This window comes from Danio aesculapii, chromosome 14 (assembly GCF_903798145.1).
Source record: "Danio aesculapii chromosome 14, fDanAes4.1, whole genome shotgun sequence".
Lineage (NCBI taxonomy): Eukaryota > Metazoa > Chordata > Actinopteri > Cypriniformes > Danionidae > Danio > Danio aesculapii.
This window is the reverse complement of record NC_079448.1, coordinates 48,054,344-48,066,221: the sequence shown is the minus strand read 5'-3', so window position 1 is coordinate 48,066,221 and position 11,878 is coordinate 48,054,344. Positions and strand designations below refer to the sequence as shown.

At 37.6% G+C, this 11,878-nt stretch overlaps 1 protein-coding gene across 1 annotated transcript in view; it reads right to left on the bottom strand.

Moving 5' to 3' along the window:
* The window catches only part of slu7 (SLU7 homolog, splicing factor), a 14,499-nt gene extending 5,690 nt beyond the window's left edge, over nt 1–8,809 (bottom strand). Inside the window, exons 1-10 of the mRNA XM_056472714.1 lie at nt 8,715–8,809; nt 8,308–8,462; nt 6,293–6,446; nt 6,125–6,205; nt 4,801–4,965; nt 4,270–4,338; nt 4,085–4,114; nt 3,875–4,000; nt 3,579–3,676; nt 1,141–1,208 (exon numbers count right to left, since the gene is read on the bottom strand). Of these exons, the coding sequence (XP_056328689.1) occupies nt 1,141–1,208; nt 3,579–3,676; nt 3,875–4,000; nt 4,085–4,114; nt 4,270–4,338; nt 4,801–4,965; nt 6,125–6,205; nt 6,293–6,446; nt 8,308–8,456 (940 nt within the window). The 5' untranslated portion in view covers nt 8,457–8,462; nt 8,715–8,809. The remainder of the gene's footprint in view (nt 1–1,140; nt 1,209–3,578; nt 3,677–3,874; nt 4,001–4,084; nt 4,115–4,269; nt 4,339–4,800; nt 4,966–6,124; nt 6,206–6,292; nt 6,447–8,307; nt 8,463–8,714) is intronic.
* Nucleotides 8,810–11,878: the final 3,069 nt, after the last annotated feature.

Genomic DNA, 11,878 nt, shown 5'->3' with positions numbered 1-11,878 from the left:
TTATTTGCAGGAAATATATACACATGCTGTTTGACAGCCCCTAAAGCAACATTACCACTGACTAATTTTAGTGCAAACAAATGCATTCTCAACACTTTCATTTCGTTAATAATGCAACATTAGCACTCTGGCTAATTTTACTGCTAAATAAATGCTGTCAACACATTGATCACTATATGTTCTAGTAAGAAGGTAACAATAACAGATCTTTATTACAGAAGTAATGCATACGCCCTCAGCACACAGATTCATGTGAGCTATTCATAATATAACGCATGAAACACAAAGGCCATAACGTTAAGCCTTATTACACTGTCAGAGACTTACTCAGACGTATTTTACCGCTATGATAGTGCGTGCTAGAAAGCTGCTCAAAATCCTGCTCAAGTTGGGCGTTTTTCAGTTACTGGCTCATCTTGGTTATCAGATGTCTCCTCGCTGCACATCTTTACAGCGTTCACTGGGGATGGTGTTTACACACGCTGTGAAGTTCGTCACACCTGCGCACTTCACGGTTTCTGCACGCTTCATTCACAAAGCAAGTCTGTGTCTACGCTTCACAAAGGGCAACAGCCAATAACATTACTTTTCCAGGATTGCGTAAACATGATTGGCTAGCATATTCCCTAGGGCAGGCATGTCCAAGCTCGGTCCTGGAGGGCCGGTGTCCTGCAAAGTTTAGTTGCAACCCCAATCAGACACACCTGGGCTAGCTAATCAAGCACTTACTAGGCTTTCTAGAAACATCCGTGCAGGTGTGTTGAGGCAAGTTGGAGCTAAAAATCTGCAGGACACCGGCCCTCCAGGACCGAGTTTGGACACCCCTGCCCTAGGGTATTTGCATGGAGCTATCTAACTGGCATCTATTTGACGATTTAAAGTTCACGTGAATCTTTGACGCTGACATAAATAACGTTTGATAAAACTACTTTAAATAATTTGAGGGCAGTTTCATTCAATGAACCACCTTAGTGTGGAAAGCTGCCATGTAGTTCAGGTCAAAAAACATGTGATCTGCGAAATGCGACTAGTCAACGTCAATCCAAAAGCTTTAGGCAAAGCATTAAAGTCGATTAAAAGTTCAACCACGATGAGGTACACAGGAGTTTATGTATGAGTTGACAAATCAAGATAACTCACGCTGAGTCTGGGCCATGGAAATAGTGTCTCCAGAATAGCGCACAAAGTTGTCTCCAGCGTAGCCCACCCTGTCAAGGTAAACACATTAGATTGAGGACACAACTACAGAAACAGGCATTTAAAACAATCAAACATTAAAAATGCCCTATTATGGGCTGGATCCTAAAGCTGTGTTCACACCAGACGCAGTACGCGCAGATAAATCGTGCTATTCGTGCATGAACATTTTGAATTCACTTGCTTCATTCGTGCGTCAAATTCACTTCACAACAGACTCGGATTTGCATCATGGGCAGGGCTTCTGTCTGCCCGGTGACTCTAGCTTCATTGCTAAATGGCTAACATGGATTTTATTGAGAGAATAGCTGTGTTTATGTGCTTTAGGAAGACTAAAAAAACAATGTCGATTCGTTTGGAGCCGTGCCGGAGTACACCAGATCCATTCTGAGGTGCACCCAGCTCTGTGAGCTCATAAACTCCTCCAGAAACTGTACCTGGATGATGGAAGCTTTCAGCGGTGCTTCCGACTGAGCTGAGCCCAGTTTGATCATCGGTTGTCCGGTGTCGGCAGGAGGATTTCCCCTGGGACACCAACAACAGATGCTACGTCATAATCACTCGCTTACAAGAGAAAGCTCCTAATTGGTTAACGCAGCGCAAATGTCCATGGAAGTTCAGATTTTCCAACTCGAGCAATGTGTGCGATACCTGCATTAAGTGCGCAAAACTCGTTTGCTGAATCGCGTAATTCACGTCATTGCATTGACTTACTATGTAAATCACTTGCGCTTGACGTTTCTTTCGTGTCTGGTGTGAACGCAGCATAACATGTTCACTCGAGCAGGTATGTGTTTTGAATAAGTATTTGTGTTCTATAATAATACTAATATACTTTAATAATAACACCTGATTATGTTCTATAATCAATATTATTAGCCGTCCAGTTTGTATTCTTTTTTCAAATATTTCCTCAGTGATGTTTAATGGAGAGAAAAAAAATATTTCAAAACATTAACATTTTAATAACAAATTTGTAACATCTTAAATAAAATTGTAACTAATTTATTTTGTCTTTGCCATGATGACAATACAATATTTTACTAGTTACTAGTATTCAGCTTGGTGCATTTATAGGCTTAATTAGGTTGTAATAATGTAAGTCAATCGACAACAGTGGTTTGTTCTGTTGCCAGTCGATCAAAAGGTGGCTAATTATATTAATCGTAGCAGTATTTAAATTGAAAATAATTTTTGACTACAGCCAAACTAAACTTTCGCAAGGAGAAAAATATAATAGGAAATACCATGAACAATGTCATAGTTCTGTTAAACATAACCTGAGAAATGTTTGACAATTTATTTTTAATTTCACAAGCTTATAATAATGATAATTTTGCCTTCAACTGTACACACTGAATGTGTGTTGTACGAATGCAATCCGAATTATACTATTCATTCATTTATTCGTTCGTTCGTTTTTCAACCACTTTTCCGAGACCGGGTCACGGAGGCAGCTGTCTTAGGAGAGAACCCCAGACACTTTCTCAGCTCCTCCGGAGGGATCACAAGGCGTTCCCAGGCCAGCAAAGAGACATAGTCCCTTCAGCGTGTCCTGGGTCTTCCCCGAGGTCTCCTCCCGATGGGACATGCCTGGAACACCTCCCTAGGTAGGCGTCCAGGAAGCATCTGAAACAGATGCCCGAGCCACTTCAGCTGACTTCTGTTGATGTGGAGGAGCAGCGGCTCTACTCCAAGCTCCTCTCAGGTGACAGAACTCCTCAACCTATCCATAAGGGGGCACCCTGCCACCCTGCGAAGGAAACTTATTTCAGCCGCTTGTATCCGAGATCTTGTCCTTTTGGTCATGACCCAAAGCTCATGACCATAGGTGAGAGTAGGAACATAGATTGACCGGTAAATCAAAAGCTTTGCCTTTCGGCTCAGCTCCTTCTTTACCACAACAGTCGTACATTGACCGCATCACTGCTGCCGCTGCACCAATCCGCTTGTCAATCTTACGTTCCATACTTCTGTAAACAAAACCCCAAGATACTTGAACTCCTCCAGCCTGGAGTTGGCCAACCACCATCTTCCGGTGGAGCACCATGGCCTCGGACTTGGAGGTGCTGATACTCATCCCAGCTGCATCACACTCAGTAGCAAATCGCCCCAGTGCATGCTGAAGGACCACAGGATCTTATCTCTGTTATTCGCAGACGATATTGTTCTGTTGGCTTCATTGAACATGGAATTATACTATATTCCCCATTAAAGGGTCCATTAAAATTCTTTTTTTACATTTTTTAAATTATATTAGTTTCCGTCTGTTAGTTTTGAGAATATCTATAAGCTAGTGTGCTCCACAACAGTGACAAAATTTGTGTTTAGAAGATTTGTGTCCCTTGACTGCATGCAGAAGAATAGAGAAATGCACTTACTCTTCTGGATTCTTTCCAGTGTTGGAGTATGGGTTCTCCCTCATGGCTCGAGTCTTAGGATCATAGTAGGCGGAGTTTGGATCCAGATTTCTGAGGTACTGTACAATAAGAACAGCAAAAGCATGTTACTGCAACAACCCATGCTGATGATACTAAAGTAATCATATTTATGCTACTCATCAAAACATTATTCAATTTATTTTAGCTCATCAAAATGGACACTTATTAATAGTAAAATGAGTAACAACACATCCTTAACATGCAGTGGTCTGCAGAATTGTATTTGTTATAATTACTTTAGCGATGTCCTCTCGGATTCTCAGGTTTCTAACTGTGATTCTTCTCTTGGAGTCAAAGTTTTGTCCAGGCATGTCAAAGTCATCAACATATTTGTCCTCATCTTCATCTTCACTGCTGTGGTCCTGTTCAGGGAAAAGGAAAATGTTTATTCAAGTTAGTGGCTCTTAACATTTGAAGTTTTATTTTATAATCATCATGATATATACCTGTACTGCTTCCTCATGCTTCCGTGAGTTCTGCAAGATTGAAACATATAGAATTATAAACACAGATAATAAATGTAATCATATTCAACTTTATAGCACACATATTTACGTGACAAATATCACATGCTTAAAAAATGAATGTGGAAAAAAAAACCTAGAAAATAAAGTATGTTGTATACACTTACAGCTTGATCCATTAGTTTACCAGATGCTAACTCCTCTTGGAGTTTCTGAGCTTTGAGAGTACGCTTTGCCTGTGGGAATAAAATTAGATAATAATTAAACAGGCTTCTTTTATTCTCATTTGTAAGTCGCTCAAAAGCATCTGCCAAATCAATAAATGTGACCTTAGAGCACAAAACCAGTCATTTTGATTTATATTGAAATTGATACACTGCATAAAAGCTGACTAAATACCATCTATACATTATTAGGATGGGACAAAATTTGGCTGATTAATCTATTTGAAATTTTGTAATCTGAAGGTTTAAAAGGATAAACAAGAAATACTGAGAAAAATCCTCTTTAAAGATGCCTGTATGAAGCGTTTAGTAATGCACATTACCAATCAAAAACTGAATGATAAATTTATAGAAGAGAATTTATAAAATGTCTTCAATGTACATGATTTTTACTCAATCATTTTATGATTTTTGGCATAAAAGAAAGATCTATTATATATCCAACAAACATACCCAACAGTATGTTTGACTCACCAGATCCACTTTAGAATATTCCTCTACAATGCGCATGTGCTCATCAGGATCATAACCATTCCAGCGATCTCGCTTTCCATCATAATCCATTGAGAGCTGAACCTGCTGGTGCTCATCCGGTGCAATGCCTGTGCCAGAAAACTTTGCTCCAACCTTTCGGGGTCTCTGTGAAAAACATTTTTGCGCATAATTTAATTTTAATGTGAAATTATTGTATAGAAATTTCTCTCAATTTCAATAATATACAATTTCAACTAAATAATTTTTTTAATTATAATTTATTCATGTGATGCCATGTTTGAATTGAGTGTCACATGGTCCCTTTCAGAAACCATTTAAATATGCTGATTTGCAACCCCATAAAGTAGGGGTGTCAAAATGAATTGTTTATTCGGTGCAATAGAGACACGGACAATTCGGTATCGGTTCAGTAATAGATCCTACCGGTTATTATGTATTACGTCTTTTATCTCATGCGCTATAATGCAGTAGCCTACTATGGCGAGGGAGGCGACCTCAAGTAGTTAAAATGCTTCAACTGCTTTAAAAAAATGTGAACAATTCATTTCTTTTTTCCTTAAGCAGGTAAAATTAAAGGTACAGTTGTTAGAGCTGTAACCTTACACTGGTCTCAAGGTTCGGGTACGATTATTATGCCATCGATTCGGTTCAATTCAGTAACTCGGTGTATTGGCGATGCTTTCCATAAACAATTTTATATTTTCGGTTACTGAGTCTGCATCACGGTGCACAGAGAAAAAAAAAACAATTAATTTTGACACCCCTAGTTCAAATATCTGACTGCTTATATTAAAGGACAAAATTGTATTATAAATAAACAGAAAATGTGCTTATAAATTATACATTTTAATACAACAATACCTGTGCTGTGAAGTAAAATATAAAATTGTGTATGAAAAACATTGTCAATGCCCTGAGATGAACCGAGATATCAAATTAACCCAAATCGATGGCATGATAATCGTAACTGAACTCTGAGACCAGGGTAGGTTCACACCTCTACCAGAAAGTATTATATTCAGTGTGGAAATCTCTTTTGCTGCTTAATATTTATTAGAGGCCGTGACTCATTTGTTCACGATTCTCTGATAAACTATTTTTATTTGAAACTGAACAATGTCTTTAGTGTCTCTTTTGATGAATTGTACTGCATACTTGTTAAATAAGTGTATGCATAGGTTCCTTTTTAAGTTTAAAAATCAATTTAATGACCTAAAACCAAACATTATTTGGTAGTAATGATCTACTATTTAACCTATCCATACAAAGTAAAAATCATAACATTATTGTATAAACCACTTACCTCCAAACAATCTTTCTTCTTATGTGTCAACGCGCCACAGTTTTCGCATGCTCCTTTTCTGAATTTTGTGCTCACCGATTTCTAAATGAAAGAAGGGCAAAGAAAAAGGGTTTTACACACTAAATTTCTTTTAAAACTTATAAATATATGGGTAGGAGAAGGGCTTACTTCTTGTACACCTCTCTTGTACCAGTCTCCAATGGGTGCAAATTTACTCTGATTCTCCTCTTGGGGTCTCTGATGCTTGAGGGTGGGTCTCTTTGAAGGGTCGATGTACCAAGGGACAGATGAGATGTACTGAGGAATATGAGGGTTGATATCTCTGGAAACAAAATATTATGGTCAGATAGATAAAGGTTACATTAAAGACAACTTGGCATGATTGATGTAAAGTTTTATATTTGCACATTCATTCAGTGACAACTTGTGACACGCTCACTATACTGTTTACCATGGTACTTTGAATATTTGGTCTGAAATCGCACGCAAAGGATGACTTCAACCCAAAACCGGTTACTCACTGAAGCTAAGCACGGCTGAGCCTGGTCAGTACCTGGATGGGAGACCACATGGGAAAGTCCTAATGCCCCAGTATATTGAAGGGGACACTAAGGGTGGTGTGGAGAGTATATAAAATCTAAAACCAACTTTACCTCAATCTAGGCATGAGATGCTAACCAGTTTCAAGGTTTACAGAGTTTTGGAAAAGGCACAGTTTTAGAACCGCTGAAATTTTATGTTAAATCGTTCCTGAGGTATATGCCAATTGTTGTTTTTTAAGTGTTGTTAAAGACGATTTTATAATTTTGTATGGCAACAGTATCTCCAGCAGCAAGGAACCCTCCACATCAAAAGCTAGTGGTCAGCCCACAATTCAACAAACATTTGAAAAACAAACCTCTTATGCACCAACATCCAAGCATGCTATGGACATGAACAGTGAAGTGGCTTTACTTTATATCCAAAGAAAACAAAGTTATCCAAACATGCCTTGTCATGTTGTAAAAAAAATCGATGTTTTCGAAAGAAATGAAACTGTTCCAAAATATTTTAAATGTTTATTAAAACAAAATACATAGTGTTCAATGGGGGAAAAGTTGCTGTTTTTTTACCTGGGCATTGAAAATGATATATTTTAAAGCAGTAATCACAACATCGTTATATTTTTATGCAAGGTTATCATACCATCGGAATGTGATATTTGCTTTTGCTTTAAGTGCACATCATTGCATTGCAATCAAATTCGGAAAAGTGAAGGTTGTTAGTTACCATAAATGTATTAGTTACTAATATCTTTAACTAATTAATTTGTAACCAATAACTGTTAACAGTTAATGTTATTATTATATATAAACATAGTTAACCTGCAGTTATATAGGTGATGTCTACACTACCTGACAAAAGTTTTGTCTTTGATCCCAGTTGTTTTGACCCAAGATTCTTACAGAAATAAAAGTTTAGTGAAGAAAAAATTGCGGTTTGGGGTTACATTCAGTATGGGGGTATCAAGACATTTGTGCTGCCCGTTATATTACAAACAGGAGAGGGCAAATTCTTCAGCAGGATAGCACTCCTTCTCATACTTCAGCCTTCACATCAAAGTTCCCGAAAAGCAAAAAAGGTCGAGATACTCCAGGATTGGCCAGCCCAGTCTCAAGACATAAACATTATTGAGCATGTCTGGGGTAAGATGGAGGAGGAGGCATTGAAAATGAATCCAAAGAATCTTGATCAGCTCTGGGAGTCCTGCAAGAACGCTTTCTTTGCCATTCCAGATGACTATTAATAAATTATTTGTGTCATTGCAGAGATGTGTGGATGCAGTCCTCCAAGCTCATGATGGAGTCAGACACAATATTCATTCTTTATCCTTTGCACTATGACTTTATATTTTATACTGGACATTAATTCTGTTAAGTGACAAGACTTGTGTCTAAGAAAGTCAGACCTTACTGTCCTAATGAAATAATTAAAAATCAAGGCATGATCATAATTTATTTTGGTCAAATAAGCGTAATCTAGAGGCCTTCGCCTTTCATATAAGCCACTTCTGATACCAAATGATCAATTAGAAGTCAAGTTATTAATTGTTGTTCCTAAAACTTGGATAGGCGACAAGACTTTTGTCAGGAAATGTTTGTGTACTATACATATCATGCATTATATTCAGTTGTTCAACATACTTTCCCTCCTCGTCGACTTCAGCTGGAGCATTTCCCAATTTTCTCTGCTCTTCCAGCTCTTTCTTCTTCCTCCAGTCTTCTCTGGTCATTTTCTTCGGCTCTTCCAGATCTACCATCCCTTCCGCCGCTTTACCCGCCTCCGCCGCCATGATCAGCTACAATAATTACATATAATATTGCGATCAAATTATCAAATGCTCTGAAATAAACGCGGAAACACTCTTCATACGCCCAAAAATCTAAATGTATACAATTAAAGCAGAGAATAGAAAGCTGTATAATCTAATGTTAAACCCGTAACGTACTCAACATTTCATATTATTTAACGTTACAGTTGAGTTTGGCGTTGATATGGCTTGACCAATAAAAGCCAGTACAGCTTATTGCCCAATAACTCGTTATTTTACCTGATGTTTCGTTAAATCCAACAAACGATCATATATACTTCAGTCTGATTTGTCCTCCTCGCGAGTTGTTTACAAGCGTGTTGCGCGAACTTCCGGGTGACTGACGACTTCCTTTCTTGCTCGCTGTGACGCCTGGCGTGTATTTGTGTGTCGCCCTCAGCTGGACTGAAGTTTCACTGTCTTTAAACTTTAAAGGGATTGTCCACCCCCCAAAAGAAAACTCTCATTATTTACTCACTCATCAGGTCCAGTGTCTTTCTTCTGTTGAACACAAAAGAAGGTATTTTGAAGAAAGGTGGAAACCTGTAACCTCTAGCTTCCGTAAAGTCCATATTTAACTCCAGGCTAGGTCACAGTTCCGCATTTTATTTATCCTTCAGTGGAAGTCAATGGTTACAGGTTTTAACACTTTCCTCACAATATCTTCTTTAGCGTTTATCAAAATAAAAAAACTCATGGAAACCACTTTTTAAGGGACCAAAATAGTGAGTAAATATTCATTTTGGGGTGAACTAACCCTTGAAGCCAGACCGTCACACACCTTTAGTGAAGTTAACAGAGTGGGTGTTGATTTACAAGCTTGTTTAAGGAAGTTTAACCTCTTTTATACTATGGTATTATTTGTTATTCATTATAAAACTCTCATTTTATGTACACTATTAAAGCAGAGAATAGAAAACGGTATGATCTAATGTTAAACCCGTCACTCAACATTTCCTATTATTTAATGTTACAGTCGTGTTCAACAGAAGAAGAAGAAGAAATTCATAAATGTTTAGAACCACTTGAAATAGTAAATGATGACATTTTTCAATTTGGTGTGAGTTGTTCCTTTAACTCTAATACAAAGGCTTTCCACTCATGAAACTGACGGCTGTCTAAAAATAACCCTGGTACAGTAACTGAAACTCTGTTGGACAAAGATAGGGAGCTTTATGCTGTCAGCTTCTTTCTTGTCTGAACTGACAACAGTAAACTGTGGTTTCCTGAGCTGTTAGTCAAATGAGATGGCAGAAATTCAGACACACACTCAGAATTTAATACAGTGCCATGCTTTATGACAAAATACATTAAGGGTTGTTTTGAATCATACATTTATTTACTCATATTTTCCTGTTAGGGAGCCAAATATTAAGGTGTATGTACTGTGTATTCGCATGTGATTCTAGAATTGTGGGTACATTTAGGGTAACCATCTATCATTCTCAGTTTTGAATAATAACACAAATCATATAAGCCAATTTGATATTGAGAATATTAACTTAAGGGCTCCCACTCTACTTATTTCGCCTGTCATTTATACTTTTCTCATTCATTAGTACAACATCTTTAGGATACACCAATAGTAGATTAACTATATTGCAAATCTGTTATTGTGATATTTCAGTGAATTCTGATTAATTGTTTAATTACAAAAACATTATGAAAATTCATCAAATTATGTTTTAGACAGGCACGTGGTTTAAGATTAGCATCTTGAGCTAAAGCACAACATGGTAGAAAATGTAAACTCTGTTACTGTCAACTCTGTTAATGTCAACTCTGTTACTGTCAACTGTGTTACTGTCAACTCTGTTAGTCAACTCTGTTACTGTCAACTCTGTTAATGTCAACTCTGTTACTGTCAACTGTGTTACTGTCAAATGTGTTACTGTCTACTCTGTTAGTCAACTCTGTTACTGTCAACTCTGTTAATGTCAAATCTGTTACTGTCAACTGTGTTAATGTCAACTCTGTTACTGTCAACTGTGTTACTGTCAACTATTTTAGTCAACTCTGTTACTGTCAACTCTGTTAATGTCAACTGTGTTACTGTCAACTCTGTTAGTCAACTCTGTTACTGTCAACTCTGTTACTGACAACACTGTTACTGTCAACTGTGTTACTGTCAACTCTGTTACTGTCAACCCTGTTACTGTCAACTCTGTTATTCAACTCTGTTACTGTCAACTCTGTTAATGTCAACCCTGTTACTGTCAACTCTGTTACTGTCAACTCTGTTAGTCAACTCTGTTACTGTCAACTCTGTTATTCAACTCTGTTACTGTCAACTCTGTTACTGTCGACTCTGTTATTCAACTCTATTACTGTCAACTCCGTTATTCAACTCTGTTACTGTCAACTCTGTTATTCAACTCTGTTACTATCAACTCTGTTACTGTCAACCCTGTTACTGTCAACTGTGTTACTGTCAACTCTGTTACTGTCAACCCTGTTACTGTCAACTGTGTTACTGTCAACTCTGTTACTGTCAACTCTGTTATTGTCAACTGTTATTGTCAATTCTGTTAGTCAACTCTGTTACTGTCAACTCTGTTAGTCAACTCTGTTACTGTCAACTCTGTTATTCAACTCTGTTACTGTCAACTCTGTTATTCAACTGTGTTACTGTCAACTGTGTTATTGTCAACTCTGTTACTGTCAACTCTGTTACTGTCAACCCTGTTACTGTCAACTCTGTTACTGTCAACTCTGTTACTGTCAATTGTGTTACTGTCAACTCTGTTACTGTCAATTGTGTTACTGTCAACTCTGTTACTGTCAATTGTGTTACTGTCAACTCTGTTATTTAACCCTGTTACTGTCAACTCTGTTATTTAACTCTGTTACTGTCAACTGTTACTGTCAACTCTGTTATTCAACTCTGTTACTGTCAAGTCTGTTATTCAACTTTGTTACTGTCAACTCTGTTACTGTCAACTCTGTTAATGTCAACTCTGTTACTGTCAACTATGTTACTGTCAACTCTGTTACTGTCAACTCTGTTATTTAACTCTGTTACTGTCAACTGTTACTGTCAACTCTGTTATTCAACTCTGTTACTGTCAAGTCTGTTATTCAACTTTGTTACTGTCAACTCTGTTACTGTCAACTCTGTTAATGTCAACTCTGTTACTGTCAACTATGTTACTGTCAACTCTGTTACTGTCAACTCTGTTAATGTCAACTCTGTTACTGTCAACTCTGTTACTGTCAACTCTGTTACTGTCAACTATGTTACTGTCAACTCTGTTACTGTCAAGTCTGTTATTCAACTTTGTTACTGTCAACTCTGTTACTGTCAACTCTGTTAATGTCAACTCTGTTACTGTCAACTATGTTACTGTCAACTCTGTTACTGTCAACCCTGTTACTGTCAACTGTGTTATTCAACCTTGTTACTG